The 18334-nt window shown below is 45.4% G+C and overlaps 1 protein-coding gene across 26 annotated transcripts in view; it reads left to right on the top strand.

Annotated features, from left to right (window-relative positions):
- LRRFIP2 (LRR binding FLII interacting protein 2) overlaps positions 1-18334 on the top strand; it is a 126556-nt gene that overhangs the window by 52490 nt on the left and 55732 nt on the right. For 8 of the 26 annotated variants that reach the window (XM_034761112.1, XM_034761104.1, XM_034761106.1 and 5 more), the window contains 5 exons: positions 1920-1967; positions 2056-2100; positions 6006-6053; positions 6153-6206; positions 16003-16071. The exons of 7 other annotated variants lie outside the window; for them this stretch is intronic. In XM_034761112.1, the coding sequence (XP_034617003.1) occupies positions 1920-1967; positions 2056-2100; positions 6006-6053; positions 6153-6206; positions 16003-16071 (264 nt within the window). The remainder of the gene's footprint in view (positions 1-1919; positions 1968-2055; positions 2101-6005; positions 6054-6152; positions 6207-16002; positions 16072-18334) is intronic. 11 more of the 26 variants (XM_034761123.1, XM_034761099.1, XM_034761110.1 and 8 more) reach the window with 8 other exon arrangements.

Here is an 18334-nt window from a genome sequence, read left to right as displayed (position 1 = left end):
CCATATCTTTCTCTTTATCCCAACCTACTAACTCTGCACCATGGTCAAGTTTGATTTTCCAGCATTAAGTAATCTGCAGCTCATGGCATGGCTAGATGAAGAGGAACAATGCTGTTTGGAAGCTGTTAAACAAGTGCTACTCAATAGTAGAAGACCCTTCATTAGAGCTACCTATTTGGCCAAGTGGAAACGGTTTTTGGTTTGGTCATTGGCCGAGGGGAATCAACTGATGCTAGCCCGCATTCAGGGCATTTCGGAGTATCTATTACACCTTCGGTCTTCCGGTATGTGTCTCAGTTCATTGAGGATCCACTTAGCAGCGATCTCGACATTCCATACTCCGATCCAAAGGAAGTCAATTTTTTCAAACTCTGTAGTGGTAAGGTGTCTAAGAAATCATTTGGTTTTTTCACACTGGTGAAAGAAGCAGTTCCTTTGTGGGACCTTAATATTGTGCTGGCTGCCCTTATGGGTTCTCTGTTTGAGCCCTTGGCACTTGTTCTCCCTCTTTCCTGCGCCTGTCATGTTTTCACCTCTGCAGGAAGAGTAAGTAAGCTGCAGGCTTTAATGGCAGAGCCACCCATTTACTCAGTTTTTCAAAGACTCAGTAGTCCCAGGGCTGCATACTAAATTTTTGTATAAAGTAGTTTCACAAATAACCGGTATTCTTTCCTAAGCCGCCACATTCAAGTGCAGAAGAGCAGTACCTTCATTTGTTGGCTATGAGACGATGTGTCTTTTTATTTGGAGAGGACTAAACCATTTTTTTGTTCAACTTCTTTCTGTCTCCTATGCAGACAGGATGAAGGATCATGTGGTCTCCACACAGACTATTTCCAGATAACTTCCTGTATTATGACAGCATATGGAGTAGTTCAGGCTTCACAAAGACTATGGGCTTATTCAACTAGGGCTCAAGCGACATCAATAATATTTATCAATGATGTTTTGATATTGGACATCTGCACCTAGTCTCCTGTGTATGTACTTTTACCAAATGCTATGCTATTATGGTTCCATTTACATCAGATGCAAACTTTGGGAAGGCAGTTCTGCAGTTGTTCTTTAAATAGATTTTGAGACCACTTCCCATTGATATAGCTTGTGAATCACCTGAGTGGAATACTACGACTGAACCAATCAAAGATGAAAAGATGGTTACCTACCTGGACGATAACTACTGTTCTTTGAGATATGGATGAGATGTGTATTCCATAACTCACCCATAGTGCTTTCTGTATAAGAGTCCCATCTCTTGATGCTCGGTGCGAAGGAACTGGGAGGATCAGGGTGACACTGCCCTTTAAATAACCAGGAGAGAGGCTACGGGTACTGCTAGGCAAAGTTCTTCAGCTTCTGTGTATGGGGCGTGCACACACCTGAGTGGAATAAGTGTCTGCACCCACATCTCAAACAGCTACTATACAGATAGCTGTCTTTTCTTTAGTAGCAGAACTCTGAAACCAGGAACTTTTTACACATGCCCTGTAGAGAGCATAGTATGATAGGGCCCAGATCAATGATAGGGGACTGTAAATGCTATCATAATGTAAATAATAAACTTCTGGTCTACCATCAGAGGATAATTTCTGTCTATTATAGACTTTGGTCAGATTTATATTCATACCAAGGGGAGAAATTGCATGACCGAGCCATTCAGTCCTCTGTTTCATGCTTTTTTTTCTTGCTGCTTTTTTTTCTTGCCACTTTTTTACCATAGAAATAGTAACTCTTTTCAATTATCATATTATAGACTTCTGTACGTCAAGATGTGTGGTTTATTTAAAATGTTATTGTACTAGATCTAAGTTTTACCTGTTTCATTAAGTTTCAAGAGCTTCATTGCAAATCTAAAACAATGGATTTAAACCTTTCTTTGTACTGCAGCCAAAATTGTTGTTTTTTCCCCCCCATCACAGTCCTCTTCTCTGTACAGTGATCCTTTGGCAACTACTAAGACCTACAGGGTTAGTACAGTATGGAAAAGCTTTTTGGCTAACTTTTGGTATGTTAATACATTTTTTTAAATAAAAATAATTATGCTTTTCTTTATAGGTGTCTCCTACTGTAAACATGGGTTTGATAAGAAGTGCTAGTTTGGTTTGTATGAGTCCATTTGCATGGTTGCCTTAAACCTGCATTCAAATGACTGTGGTTTGAGCGTACTGCGTATGCATTCCTGCTGTATTTTAAAATAAAGCTAAAGCTTGCATGACTCAGATAATGTGAAATGTATAGGAATATAGAAGATGTTCTGAAAAGTGATTTCCACAAGATTTTTTTTTTTTAAATTGGGCTTACGGCTCATTTCTTTATCAAGAGAGGCTGGAATGCAGGAGGCTTTTTTCTGCTTGTGTTTTACTTTAGAAATATCAGGGATATCAAACATCATCTGTTCTGGTTTTGCTAGGGAGTGTTAGGGATGTTAATTGCCAACTCTACCCTCTTAATTTAAGGAGCAATGCTGCTGCTTTTTTAACAAAAGCTTTCTTTATCCAAAATGTTAATTAGTCATTGCAGTTAAGGTATTTGTAAAAAGAAAATTTAAACCCTGATAATCTTCTTTTCCCAGTAGATTAACTTTCAGTTTTTGATCTTTTGATGTCACATTTCATTGTTCTCTAGTGATTTTTTTCCATCTTACTGCCTATATAAAGAATGAAATTCCAGTGTTAAAAGTGACACACAACCCCTGCGTTCGTTTTTGGTTTTTTTAACTTTTTCTTTAAGAAAACCTCCTCAGGCCTCCAATTTTGTTTCCTTTGCTGGCCGCCTTTAAATAATACATACAAAAAAAGTGTGTCTAAGTAATGTTAAATTGGTGAGACAACTTCAAACTGCTCTACCTTGTGGTGACTTTTTTATTTGGTGTTTCAGTTATTTATACAACACCTAGAACAAGAGGGCCTTAAGCTTCTTTGAGAATTTGGGACAATAAAAAGAATAACTAAAAGTCTTTAATTTGTTCCAGAAGCACTAGCTCTGCATATGATACATGAGATCTTATCCTGATTTTGGATGCGCATTTATCTCTTCCAACTATCACCTTGCCCCAAAAAAAAAAAAAAAAAAAAAAAAAAAAAACCAACATGGTGATTTGACTGTGTGTTAATACAACTGGTGTACATTTAATCAGATTGTTATACCATTCAGTTCAGAGTAAAATAAGTCACTTTTAAATGTCACCTTAATCTTTCTCCCCATTCCTCCTCCTGCCAAAATATTCATAATTGTTAATATAGGCTAATTATTAGCTTGCAAAATACTATGAAATTCCAAAGATAAAGGAAAACAAAATTGCTGTGCATCAAACTATTTCTTCTTCAGTCATTTTAATGACTTAATGGCACACAGTAAAGGATGACAGGTCCCAAATATGAAAGTCACTCTTCCTTTACTTGGCCCTATCAACACTGGTTCTCCACTTGTGAGGCACTCCCTTCTCTTCATGTGTCATTATATAATGTCTGCATCTGTAACTTTCACTCTATGCATCTGAAGAAGTGAGTTTTTTACCCACGAAAGCTTATGCCCAAATAAATCTGTTAGTCTTTAAGGTGCCACCGGATTCCTTGTTGTTTTTTGTGGATACCGACTAACACAGCTACCCTCTGATATTTGACACTCTTCCTTTACTATTTCCCTTGTTACTACCACACAACCTAAAAATTAGTTTGCTTTAAAACTTTGTCTCCAGTACTGTCAAGCTGTTTTAAATGTCGGCACATATCTTAAGAGAAAAGCTCCTCTTCAGCATAATGTAAGCAGTATATGACCAGAACTCTGAAATTTTCCTTTTGTGATATAACCTCGCAGAAGGTCTGAGGATCAGAATACTGTATAAGTTGTTTAGAGAGTTAGGCGCACAGTTGCCAACTTTCATGTGGTAAATAAGCACCCTGACTTTCACAATAAGCCAAAAATCAAGCTAATCCCATTTCAAAACAAGGCCAAAACAAGCCAATCCCTAAGAACCCCAACACTCTGTGACTAGATTCCCCCCCGGCGTGCCGTCTGGGACTGTGGTGGGACCGCTGGGCACCCCTCACTATTTCCCCCCCACCCCTGCTTGCCCGGAGCTGATTAAAAAAAAAAAAGCAAGTTACAATAAGCAACAAGCTGTAAGCCAAACAAGGAGAAAGCTATGTTGACAGGAGAAGCCCTCCCATTGACATAGCATGGTCTGCACGGGGGGATAGGTCAGTATAATGACATCTGAGTGACATAGTACCCCGAACAATGTAGTTATATTGACCTAACCGCCCGTCTAGACAGCGCTGTTAACGTGAGCAGAGACACAATTCTCGTGAATGAATCGTGAGGGTCATGATTTCTAAGGAAAAAATATCCTGACATTTGAGAGTTCTAGTTACAGATCATGAGTCAGGATTAATTTTAGTTAGAAGTAGCTGTACTGGCTGGAGCTATGGCCTGGAGGCTGACATGGGGAGGGGAGGGGTCTGTATTGATTGTGAGTTCTGAGCAGATGGGGTAAGTGCTGAACTGATGGCAGTGGGGGTTGATGGGGGTCAGAGGCTGAACTGATGGGATGGTGGTGATGGGGGCGAGGGAACTGAACTGAAGGGGAGCTGAATTGAGGGGAGATGGGTGGAGACAGAACTGATGAGTGACTAGAGGACAGGATTAATTGCTGGGCAGGAGATGGGCAGATGTGGGGGTGAGAGCTCCTGCAGCAGGGGCCAAAATCAACTTATCTAGTGCATGTAGTGAGCAACACTAATTGTCACATGCACACACTCTGGGGATGGGCAGGGGCAGTTGAAAAATCAAGAGACTGACCTAAGAAAAACAATACAATCTTTTAAAAAAATCTCATGATTTTTGATCTCTTGAAGTTGTCATTGCAGTAACTCCTTGCTTAATGTTGTAGTTATGTTCCTGAAAAATGCGACTTTAAGCGAAACGATGTTAAGCGAATCCAGTTTCCCCATAAGAATTAATGTAAATACGGGGGGGGGGGGGTGTTGGATCTAGGGAAATTTTTTTCACCAGACAAAAGACTTTATATACACACACACACTCTATAAGTTTTAAACAAACAATTTAAAGCTTCCTTTGTCCTGAGCCCTGTCATGTTGTCCCCCCACTCTATGGAGATGGGGTAAGCGAGGGGCAGGAGCAGTGGGGAGGGGGACACCCTGACATTAGCCGCCCTCATCCCCCCCTTTGTACAGCAAGTAGGAGGCTCCCGGGAGCAGCTCCAAGGCAGAGGGCAGGAGCAGCACATGGCAGTGGGGGGAGCTGAACTGCTAGTAATTGATAGCCTGCTGGGCGGCTGCACAAGGAACTTCGGGGAGTGGGGGCTGCCAGTCCACCCTCGTTCCAAGCCCCCACCAGCTAGCTCCAACGAGCTGCTTTTTCTGCAAGCAGAGGACAAAGCAGGCAGCTGCCAAACAACTTTATAAGGGAGCATTGCACAGCTGCAATCTAATTGATCAGCAACATAACGTTAACCAGGATGACTTTAAGTGAGGAGTTGCTGTACTGCAGGAGGGCTTCTTTTGTCAACATAGCTACTGCCTCTTGTGGAGGTGGATTATCTATGCCAATGGGAGAAGCCTTCTTGTAGGCATAGGTAGCATCTTCAGTGAAACACTCATCTAGTTTTTGTTCAAGCTGAGTGAAATTCAAAAAGATAAACAGCTAAATAAGCTTTAAATTACACTTCAAATTTTCAGTTTTGGTTAAACATAGTTACCGTTTAAAATACTATTTAAAAATAGTTTTAAGAGAATAGTCATATTTCCTCTTAGAGAGAGAATTCCCTGCATGATGGGAAGAAATGATGCCAAAAGGAAATACAAGTTTGGCCCTACCCCCTTTCAAAAAGTATAGCCTTTGGTGGAAAATGCATGGAAACTGACTATCATAAGCATGAAATTGGATTGCACAGGAGTAGAATTATTATCTTGTATGACTTGAGGATGTCACATTTTAATTACTTTGACACTAGATATAAACGATCCATTTCCTTTGTTTCCCAGGCATCATTGTGTGGTGATGGATTATATAGCTCATATAACTCTCACACTGTAAGTCTAATTAGCTTCTTTTCTGAAAACATTTGTGTTACTAATGTAAAGATGATTGAAAATTATAAAAACTTACTTCCTCATAATTTCTGTCTGTAGCCATCTGAATACAGTTATTCTTCAAGAGCAAGCTCAGCTCGAAGTAGTCCTGTGGTGAGCCCTCTTGCATGATTTTGTGGGGTTTTTTTTCTTACTTGACTAATTCTCAATAATTATCGTGAGCATTTGCACTATAGGTCACTCTAGTGATAAATACATGAACTGTAGATTTTTGTTTCTGCTTCAGAAAAATTAAATCAGCTGTAATAAAATTTAAAAAATGAGAGTATTTGCTCAAACAGTTCAACTGTAGAAGTTGTTGTACAAGGTTTTCCTTCCTTAAAAAAAGGTTTAAAGTTGAAAATGAATGACATCCTTTTTTTTAAATCTTGAAAAAGAGTACATATATAGAACTCCATCACTGTTACCAGGTGTTACTTTAAAAAGTTCAGCTAGAAGCATGAAGACAGTGTGGCCAAATATAAACATTAGAATAATAGCTGGAGCAGGGGAGTGACAGAGTCATTACATTTCTATTGAAAGGGACATTTCATAAGGAAGAGAACTGTGGTGTGGCTTGGTGCCTGCATATTGTGAGAAGTAGGTATCCCATTTCTCTGGTTTACCCATATTCGAGGTTGAGAGAGCATTCCCATGTATCAGAAAGGAAATAGGCTGGTGACACCTTACACTTGTAAACTGGTAGCTGTCTTCTCAGAGGAAAAATGGAAGAGTTCATTGCCAGTGAGATCATAAACATTTCCCTATGAACCATTACAACTTTCAGTGGTGTATTTGATATGTTACAGCTTGATGTCCTAGAACATAATCTGACATAGTTTAGTACAGATTGGAATTAAATTGGGCTTGATGGGAAGATACAGTGTGTATTATCTGTTGCCTTTTGTAGATCACAGTTGCTAATATAAACAAATGCCTTGGCCTTTACAAAAATTACATCTAATATTTAACACTAAGGATTTCTTCCATAATTGAGGGTTGGCAAAAGGCTTCCAATTAAACCAAGCTTAAAACATAGCCACTAGAAAAAGTACTACTTCCTTTAATAGAACCAAGGGGGAGGGGGTGAGAATCGTGTTTTGTTTCTTTGGCAGATACTCAGATCATAGAATATCAGGATTGGACGGGACCTCAGGAGGTCATGAAGGCCAACCCCCTGCTCAAAGTAGGACCATTCCCCAACTAAATCATCCCAGCTAGAGCTTCATCAAGCCTGACTTTAAAAACCTCTAAAGAAGGAGATTCCACCACATCCCTAGGTAACCCATTCCAGTGCTTCACCACCCTCCTAGTGAAAAAGTTTTTCCTAATATCCAACCTAAACCTCCCCCACTACAACTTGAGACCATTATTCCTTGTTCTGTCATCTGGTACCACTGAGAACATTCTAGATCCATCCTCTTTGGAATCCCCTTTCAGGTAGTTGAAAACAGCTATCAAATTCCCCCTCATTCTTCTCTTCTGCAGACTAAACAATCCCAGTTCCTTCAGCCTTTCATCGTAAGTCCTGTGCTCTAGCCCCCTAATCATTTTCGTTGCCCTCTGCTGGACTCTTTCCAATTTTTCCACATCCTTCTTGTAGTGTGGGGCCCAAAACTGGACACAGTACTCCAGATGAGGCCTCACCAGTGCTGAATAGAGGGGAATGATCACATCCCTGGATCTGCTGGTAATGCCCCTACTTATACCAAAATGCTGTTAGCCTTCTTGGCAACAAGGGCACACAATTGACTCATATCCAGCTTCTCATCCACTGTAACCCCTAGGTCCATTTCTGCAGAACTGCTTCCTAGCCATTCGGTCCCTAGTCTGTAGCCGTGCATGGGATTCTTCCATCCTAAGTGCAGGACTCTGCACTTGTCCTTGTTGAACCTCATCAGATTTCTTTTGGCCCAATCTTCTAATTTTGTCTAGGTCCCTCTGTATCCTATCCCTACCCTCCAGCGTATCTAACACTCCTTCCAGTTTAGTGTCATTTGCAAAATTGCTGAGGGTGCAGTCCATGCCATTCTCCAGATCATTAATGAAGATATTGAACAAAACCGGCCCCAGGACTGACACTTGAGGCACTCCGCTTGATACTGACTGCCAACTAGACATGGAGCCATTGATTGCTACCCATTGAGCCCAACGATCTAGCCAGCTTTCTATCCACCTTATAGTCCATTCATCCACCCCATACTTCTTTAACTTGCCGGCAAGAATACTGTGGGAGATTGTATCAAAAGCTTTGCTAAAGTCAAGGAATAACACATCCACTGCTTTCCCTTCATCCACAGAGCCAGTTATCTCGTCATAGAAGGCAATTAGGTTAGTCAGGCATCGCTTGCCCTTGGTGAATCCATGCTGACTGTTCCTGATCATTTTCCTCTCCTCTAAGTGCATCAGAATTGATTCCTTGAGAACCTGCTCCATGATTTTTCCAGGAACTGAGGTGAGCCTGACTGGCCTGTAGTTCCCCAGATCCTCCTCCTTCCCTTTTTTAAAGATGGGCACTATTAGTCTTTTTCCAGTCATCCGGGACCTCCCCTGATCGCCATGAGTTTTCAAAGATAATGGCCATGGCTCTGCAATCACATCCGCTAACTCCTTTAGCACCCTTGGATGCAGCGCATCTGGCCTCATGGACTTGTGCTCGTCCAGTTTTCTAGATAGTTGTGAACCACTTCTTTCTCCACAGAGAGCTGGTCACTTCCTCCCCATGCTGTGCTGCCTAGTGCAGTAGTCTGGGAGCTGACCTTGTTCTTGAAGACAGAGGCAAAAAAAGCATTGAGTACATTAGCTTTTTCTACGTCCTCTGTCATTAGGTTGCCTCCCTCATTCAGTAAGGGGCCCACACTTTCCTTGACTTTCTTCTTGTTGCTAACATACCTGAAGAAACCCTACTTGTTACTCTTAACATCTCTTGCTAGCTGCAACTCCAAGGACGATTTGGCCTTCCTGATTGCACTCATGCATGCCTGAGCAATATTTTTATACTCCTCCCTGGTCATTTGTCCAATCTTCCACTTCTTGTAAGCTTCTGTTTTGTTTAAGATCACTAAGGATTTCACTGTTAAGCCAAGCTGGTCGCCTGCCATATTTACTATTCTTTCTACACATTGGGATAGTTTGTTCCTGCAACCTCAATAAGGATTCTTTAAAATACAGCCAGCTGTCCTGGACTCCTTTCCCCCTCATGTTAATCTCCCAGGGGATCTTACCCATCAGTTCCCTGAGGGAGTCAGTCTGCTTTTCTGAAGTCCAGAGTCTGTATTTTGCTGCTCTCCTTTCTTCCTTGTCATTTCCTCCCAGGTTCCCATCCACTTTTGCTTCCCCTACTAATTCTTCCCTGTTTGTGAGCAGCAGGTCAAGAAGAACTCTGCCCCTAGTTGGTTCCTCCAGCACTTGCTGAGAATAATGTGGTGACGAGGGCCATATAAATATCTAGACAAATGGTTGTTTGATTAAAATATGAAAGAAATGTTATTGCCTTTATATCGTTAAGCAACTTTGCAGCTTCGTACTATGTATCTTTGTGGTCCGGCATTGAAGATGTAGGTCTGAAACTGATGATATGACACTTATTTTAGTGTAAGCCTTCTATATGGAGGATTGAAGTTTCACTGTAGTTCCTAGCTAGAGAAAAGATGGGATTAAGAGGAGAGAGAGTTTTTATTTAAAATAAAAACCATCTTCAATAGTAACTAGGAGGCTGAAAAATATAGATCAAGTAAATCTAAATTTTCATTTCAAGTTTACTACATTGTGAAACTTTTTTATAAAAATAAGTTAGCTATGGCATACTGAATTCTTAGAATAACTGCAAAATTCTGCTCAATGGACTTTGAAGAGCAAAACCAAAAGCAGAATTTGGTTCATGTTTGTCATGCAGACTCAGGGCCTGTTAATTTGGTTTTCTTTGAGTGTTTTTCTGAGTATTAGTCCGTTCTATTTTATTTGCCCATGCACCCCCCAAAATTATCTACTTAAAACAACAGCAACAGCCAAAAAAAAACCCCCACAAGTATGTCTCTGGCTAGCAAGACTTCCAATTCCTGGCAAAACAACTCATGGTGAAAGTCAAAAGTGACATGCAAAGGATCTGGGAGACAGAAAAGGATTTATATCCTTGTGTTGTTTTACTATATATAAAGCTAGAAGTCGAGTAGGTTTGTTTTGGATTTTTAAAAAATGTTTTTTCTGATTACTTTGTAAGTTAGAAATATTTAATTTCAAGTCTGACATCTGTGACTTGGTTGGAAGACCTGCTGCTGTTTTCAGCATGTGTTTGTGATGCTCTTACCAGTTGTCATTAACACTTCCAGGGTAGACAACACCTACCTTTCTATTTTAAAATAAGTAAAATAAAAAAACATTTGGACCCCGTTTGTCCATCGCAGAGAAGCAAAAAAAGGCAGTAAGCTGAATTTTTTCTTTTTCTTTGCAGGTCACCGTTAAGATTGGAACACTCATTTTTTGCTCTCATTGTCAGCTTCATGTACTGTACCCCATTATGTTTGAGGCTGGGAGAGTAATATGTTTGTTAAATCCATAAAAGTGATTTTTTTTTTTTGCATCCATTGATTTTGTTGTTTTTGAGAATTATCTGGTAGGTGAATGTAGAGAACATATCTAATAGTCCAGCCTTTTGACTTAATTGTACTCCTTTTCAAAAATAGTTTTATGTTTAGCAGTTTTATTTGCCTACCTACAAGTCTTTCACTTTTCATGCCCATATGAAACTTCCATTTTCTTATTTTCAGATTTTGCTATCCTTTAGAATTTAATGGTTACAAACCTAATTTCCTATTTGAGTGCTTGTTCATGTCAATTCCTGTCAGGTGTGCGCACGCGTGCATGCCTGCACGGCAGCCGGAAGATTTTTCCCCTAACAGTATCCATTGGGTCGGTCCCACCGCCCCCTGGAGTGGCACCATCATGGTGCTGAAGACAGGGCCCTGCCGACCCGCCACCCCTTAGTTCCTTCTTACCGCCAGTGATGGTTAGCTGGAACTTCCCCTTGCTCTTGTTGTGATAAGCACATTTGCCAGTCTATATATAGTTATTAATTAGATTTTGTAGTTAGTGTTAAGTAGTTAGTAGGTACTTTACTTAGACCTGGTCTACGCTGGAGGCGCAGGGGGCGGGATCAATCTAAGTTACGCAACTTCAGCTACGTGAATAACGTAGCTGAAATCGACATACTTAAATCGACTTACTGTGGTGTCTTTACTGCGGTGGGTTGACTGCTGCCGCTCCCTCATCGACTCTGCCTGCGCTTCTCGCCGAGCTGGAGTACAGGAGTTGACAGGAGAGCGCTCGGGGATCGATCGCTGCCCACCGATCCAGCTGGTAGTGAAGACATACCCTTAGTTCTTAAGTTTCCTTTGGAGGGGTTTCCCCTACAGTTCTATCCCAGCACTAGGGCATGCTGTGGTCTCCTGATTTCAAAGCCTGTGAGGTCTGCAACAAGTTTATGCCCAGAAGCGATCCTCATACTTTGTGTTTGATGTGTCTGGGGGAGAGCCATCAAAAGGGTCACTGTAGGATTTGCAGGGGGGTTCGCCCCAGGATGCTGAAAGATAGAGATCAGTGCCTGAAGATTCTACTAATGGAAGCGGCATTCTGGCCCCAGTCCAACCCCAGGTCGGTGGACCTGGCGCCGTGTACCTTCTCCTCGGTACGCAGAGCCCCGGCACCGTCGGCACAGAGATCGGTGCTGAGTAAAGACAAGGACTCTCAGCACCGTCATGGCTCCACTCGCGGCTCACATGCTGTAAGAAGGCACCAGTCTCAATCGCCGGTGCCGCAGAAGAAGAGCAGGCCAGATAGGGGTTGTTCCCGCACCCTGGCTAGACCCAAGGAGCTGGCCATTGTGAGACCCAAGTCGGGCCACGCTGCTTCGGCCCCACTGCCAGAGATGGTCGCGTCGACTCCTGCCCCCGTGGAAGGGCAGTCAGATCCGGACCCTTCTTGCTCGCCAAGGCTGAACCGACAACTACATCTCCCGTCGACCCCGGATGTGTTTGAGGCAGCCCGGGACCTGCTCCAGCTTATGGCACCGTTCTCCCTGCTGAGACTGGATAGGTCACCGGCACCGGTTGCTCCCTCGGCACTGTCAAGGGGAAAGCCCGCAATGATGTCCCGGCAGTCTCCATCCCCGGTGCACCGCTCCGCAGCGCCAGTACAGGGTCAGCAGCCTTGTTGGTCCCTGAGCCCTCGACGTGGACCCTCCATTCCTCGAAATACCACTTCTCCGTGCTCCTCCTTTTTGGACACCTCGGAGTCAGTCGGCCTCCTATCAATCTCGTAGGAGCAGAAGTAGACGGTCCAGGTCATCACGAGACCGGCACCCTTACCCAGCACCATGGCCTATGCAGTGGCAGCCCCTGGCACAGTGGCCCTTTTGGACTTCCTGGGCCTTTCACCAAGGCCAAGGGTGGAGCCAACGGTCACATTCCAGGGCGGCATCGGTGCCTCAGCCACTTTCGTACTCCCTTCGGCACCATCAGCATCGACAGGATTGGGGGTAGCTCCATCACGCCTTGCCGTCACAATCCCAACCCCTACGCCAGCCTCAGTGGTATCAGCTCAGACGACCTCTGCACCGACAGCCCCAACACCATTGGTTCCGGCTTCGACAACTTCGGCACCGGCAGCCTCAGCACCAACGCATACAACTGCGGCACTGAGGGGCACTGCACTCTGTCGGCTCCAGCCCAGGATCCCCAAGTGCCTCGGGACCCCTTGGGCGTGGAGGGAAGAGAGCAGCCACTCCTTGAGGGGGTCTGTTCCTTTCCCTCTTCGGGTGAAGCGCTGGCGGGCACTTCGGTATCCCCGGCCCTGCAGGACAGTAGGGTCCTACAGCAATTGCTGAAAAGGGATGCCCAAGGCCTGGGCATTCAGGCAGAGGAGGTAGTGGAGGATGCAGATCCAATGGTGGATATCCTCACCTCCTCCAGACTGGCACGTATTGCCCTACCCTTCATAAAGACCATTGCTGACACCACAAAAACCGTGTGGCAGACCCCAGGTTCGTTGCCCTCTACGGCTAAGCGCAATGAAAGACACTATTTTGTGCCATCCACGGGCTACAAGCACTTTTGCATACCCATCCTCCACCAGATTTCCTGGTCATGGACGCTGTTAACCAACGTGAGCACCAGGGCTACCAAACCCCCTCCCCAAAGAATCGGGAGCCGAAACGACTCAGCCTTTTTGGGAAAAAGGTCTACTCCACTGGTGGCTTGCAGCTCCGCATTTCTAATCAGCAGGCCATTGTCAGCAGCTACTGCTACAATACATGAGGGGCAATGGCAAAGTTTGCAGAACTGCTGCCGTATGACTCCCGTGCCAAATTCTTGGCCCTGGTTGAGGAGGGCAAGCTTATTTATAGAGTTTCACTGCAGGCTGCTTTGAGCGGGGCTGATGTAGCCACTCGAGTGATGGCTACCAGGGTTGCCATGAGAAGGGGTTCCTGACTCCAGGTCTGAGGTCTGCCATACGAGATCCAGCAGGTGAGCAACAAACACTACCGGTTTGTGGTGAGCAACAAATGCTACCTGTTCAGTCCTCCCATTCAACCTGTCAGCAGTGCCGCGTATGTTTACCAAGTGTATGGCAGTCGTGGTCACATTCCTATGCAGGTGCCAGGTACAAGTGTTCCCGTACCTCGATGACTGGCTGATCAAGGGCTGGTCCAGGGCTCAAGTAGAGGCACAAGTCAACTTCATAAGAACGACGTTCGACAAACCGGGCCTTCTCCTGAACATGGGGAAATCAACTCTGTCCCCTGTCCAGTGGATAGAGTTCAAAGGGGCGGTACTGGACTTGACACAGGCCAGGGCATACCTTCCGGAAGCGAGGTTTCGGGCCCTAGGTGACATCATTTGAAGTCTCAGGTAGTTTCTCACCATCACAGCAAGGAATTGCCTGAAACTTCTAGAACACATGGCCTCTTGTACCTATGTGGTGCAACACACCAGGCTCATACTCCAGCCTCTTCAATCATGGCTAGCCTCGGTGTATTGGCCGGCTCGGGACAGTTTGGACAGGGTTGTGTCTCTGCCTTTCCCAGTCCTCAACTCTCTCCAGTGGTGGCTGGACCCGCAGGTAGTGTGTGCAGGGGTCCCCTTCACCGGTCCTCAGCCATCCCACTCACTAGTGATGGACGCATCAGCTTTGGGCTGGGGAGCACATCTGGGAGACCTCAAGACACAAGGCCTCTGGTTTTAGGTGGAACTCACTCTCCACATCAATATCAGAGAGCGGTGTGCCTGGCATGCCAGACTTTCCGAGACCACTTGACAGGGAGATGTGTATCAGTTATGACTGATAACACCAGGCGATGTTCTATATCAACAAACAGGAAGGTGCATGCTCCTCTCCCCTGTGCCAGGAAGCCCTCATGCTGTGGGACTTTTGTGTAGCTCATTCGATACACCTGAAAGCATCATACCTCCTGGGAGTACAGAACAAGTTGGCGGACGGTCTCAGGAGGTCATTTCATGGCTACAAGTGGTCCCTATGCCCGGATGTCACAAACTCCATCTTCCAACGGTGGGGCTTTCCCTAGATGTACCTGTTTGCCGCATGATGCAACAGGAAGTGCCAGCAATTTTGCTCCTTCCTGAATCTCAGCCTGGGTTCCATCGTGGATGTGTTCCTCCTCCTATGGGGAGGCCGTCTCCTCTATGCGTTCCCACCCATTCCTCTCATTCACAAGGTGCTTCTCAAGATACAAAGGGAAAAGGCTTTAGTGATATTGATAGCTCCAGCCTGGTCCCGCCAACATTGGTACAGTTTCTCGTGGAAATGTCCATGGACGCCCCAGGCATCTTGCTGCTCCTCCCAGACTTAATACCTCAGGATCACTGCTGTCTCCCGCACCTGAACCTCGAGTCGTTGCACCTCACGGCATGGAAACTCCATGACTGAACCCCCTGGAGCTCTCCTGCTTGGACCCGGTTAGACAAGTCCTCCTTGGCAGTAGGAAACCCTCCACCAGGAATACCTACTTTGCCAAGTGGAAGAGATTCTCAATCTGGTCAGCACAGCATCATTTGTGCCTGACGCTTGCCTCTATACCACTCATACTGGACTGCCTTCTCCATCTCAAGCAGCAGGAACTGTCCGTGTCCTCAATAAGGGTTCACTTGGCTTCTGTCTCTGCCTTCCATCCAGGCGCAGAGGTGCGGTCGATCTTTGCCAACCCTATGATCAGCTGTTTTCTGAAAGGTATCGACAGGTTATATCCGCACGTTCAATAACCAGCTCTGACCTGGGACCTCAATCTGGTCCTTTCCAAATAGGTGGGTCCGCCCGGCAGGCCAGAGATGATGTGGCCTTTGTTAGAGCAGTGCTCCAGTCAGTGGACAACTCCAACTCCACCTCTTGAACTTAGCCTTGGGAGTCACCTGATTGGAATTGACATGAACAAGCACTTGAAGAAAAAACAGTTACTCACCTTCTTGTAACTGTTATTCTTTGAGATGTGTTGTTCATATCCATTCCAATACCCTGCCTCCTACCCTTCTGTCAAAGTACCCGGCAAGAAGGAATTAATGGGATGGCGGGTCAGTAGGGCCCTATGTTGAGTACCATGATGGCGCCACTCCAGGGGGCGCCCAGACCAACCCAGCGGATACTTCTAGGGGGAAAATCTTCCAGCTGCCGTGTGTGTGCGCGCGCGCACACACACACACACACACACACGATTAAAATGGACATGAACAACACATTTCGAAGAACAACAGTTATGAGAAGGTAACTGTTTTTTCTTTAAATTTGTGTTTTATGTACTGTGTGTGCCTCATTCACTGATATTCTGTGAATTACTTATTTCAAGATAGAAATTGTTTGGACTGCAGTCAATCAGCTGTAAATACATGCATTTTAATCTTTGTAGTTTACAGACAATGGAACAGGAAGTACCACATCCTCTAATCGTGCCATCCGAGGGCGGAGTGATAGCATGGTGAGCCAGGTTGCATGCAATTGTCTGATGCTTTTGGTGGCATCTTAACTTTTTTTAAGATCCCTAATTACTTTATTTATTATAGCACATAATGTTCCACAGATATGAAGGGCTGCTTGTGAGAGAAGGAAAGTAGACACCCCTATTCACTTACAACTTGTGTGCACCCATTGGTTGTGCCCACACTGAGTTGTGTTTTCTTGGAATCCATTACATTACTTGGGCAGAGTTGTATGACATCTCTATATATATGTCTTATAATGCAGCTCAAATAAGACAGCTGACCTTATTTGTACTGGGTGAATGTTTTTGAATTGCTTTTTCAGCTAATTCAATTTTTAAAGAAACATAATTATAGGCAGAACTGGTAGCACCACCTATATTTGAGGTTGCCAAACATTACTTCCCATTATAAGACCCTGTTTTCAATTGCTTATAACTTTGCCAAATTTTAACTTTTCTGGCTGAAATTTTCCATGCCAGATATCTGCATCTGGCTGAATATTTTTTGAAAATTTCAGCCAAACTGGTTCAGCTGTTTCAGACAATGAGATTGGGGGAAATGCATGGTTTTACCAGATTTAAAAAAAAAAAATTTGTTGAGAAGCTCTAGAACTGGGGTGGACAAAATACAGCCCAGGGGCCGGATCTGACCCATCTAACATTTCTGTCCAGTCTGCCATGAATAACATTTCTGTCCAACCTCCTCTGCGATCTCCGAGTCTGGGCCGTTAAAAGTCCCGTGGTGCAGCGGGATGCTCAGGAAGGCTGGCTGCCTGCCTGCCATGGCCCCACGCCGCTCCTGGAGGCAACTGGCTGTTGCTGGCATGCCTCTGTGCGCTGCTCCCGCCCCCAGCACTGTCCTCATAGCTCCCATTGGCCGGAAACCGTGCCAGCAGCAGCCAGCCACAGCCACTTTGGGAGCAGCGTGCATAGGCAGCGAGTTCTATACCCATGTGGTGCTCAGGTACCAGCAATATTCAGAGCCAGGGGCCCAGCTCCACCAATATTTGGGGCTGGTGGGGGAGGAGGGTGCGGGGCGGGACTCGGTCCCACCTACAGCCTCCCCGCGCCTCCACCGAATGTCCCCCGGCCCCAATTTGCTGCCCCCGCTCGCCTTTCCCGCAGAGAGTCACTGACTGTTTCTTCCCTGTGCAGCTCCATGTTGCCTTGCTGCAGGGTCTTAGTGCCCTCCATCTCCACTGCCAGGGCAGACTGACTCTGAGCCTGCCCTTCCCCCTCAGACCCTTCCCTTTTCCGGCAGGACCCTCTGGCAGCACAGAGCCTCCCTGCCTGCAGTCACCGCTCCTGCCCCATGCTCACCCCCAGTGAGGCTACAGTCAGTGGCAACAGCAGGGGAGGAGGCGCATGCAGAACTCCACGGCACCCACTACGGGGGAGGCGAGGGAGATTCCTGAACCTGAGAGGGGCCCTAGGAACACGTGCAGTGACAGTGTGCTGCTGGGGGGGCAGGAAAGGGGGGCTTCTCCTCCAGAGCGTGCTGCTGCTGGCAGGAAAAGGGCTGGGAGTCGTCCTCTCTGGCCCCTGTCCCAGAGCAGCCTGCCTGCACCCCAAACTCATCCCCAGCCCTGCCCCACTCCAGAGCCCACACCCCCAGTCAGAGCTTTCATCCCCCCTCCACACCCTGAACCCTCTACCCTTGCCCTGAGCCCCTCCAGTACCCCAAACACCTTATCCTCAGTCCCAGCCAGAGCCCTCATCCCCCCCATACACCCTAACCCTCTGCCCAAGCCCTGAGCCTCTCCAGCACCCCAAACACCTTTGTCAAGGTTCCTTCCCCTCTCTGAACTCTAGGGTACAGATGTGGGGACCTGCATGAACCTCCCTAAGCTTATTTCTACCAGCTTAGGTTAAAACCTAGTACTCCTCTGCCACCACCAAGTGCTTTAACAAGAAACAGGGAAAGGTTCACTTGGAGTTCCTCTTCATGCAAAATAGCCCCCCAAGCCCTTAAACCCCTTTTCCTGGGTAGGCTTGATAATCCCCTCGCCAATTAGTCCTGGTGAATACAGATCCAAACCTTTGGATCTTAAAACAATGAAAAATCAATCAGGTTCTTAGAAGAAGAATTTTATTAAAAGAAAAGGTAAAAAATCATCTCTGTAAAATCAGGATGGAAAATAACTTTACAGGGTAATCAGATTTAAAGAGCCCAGAGGAACTCCCTTTAGCCTTAGGTTCAAAGTTACAGCAAACAGAGGTAAACCCTCTAGCAAAAGGAACATTTACAAGTTGAGAAAAC

The sequence above is a fragment of the Trachemys scripta genome, chromosome 2 (genome assembly GCF_013100865.1).
Source record: "Trachemys scripta elegans isolate TJP31775 chromosome 2, CAS_Tse_1.0, whole genome shotgun sequence".
Classification (NCBI taxonomy): Eukaryota; Metazoa; Chordata; order Testudines; family Emydidae; genus Trachemys; species Trachemys scripta.
This window is presented reverse-complemented; position numbering and strand designations above follow the sequence as displayed.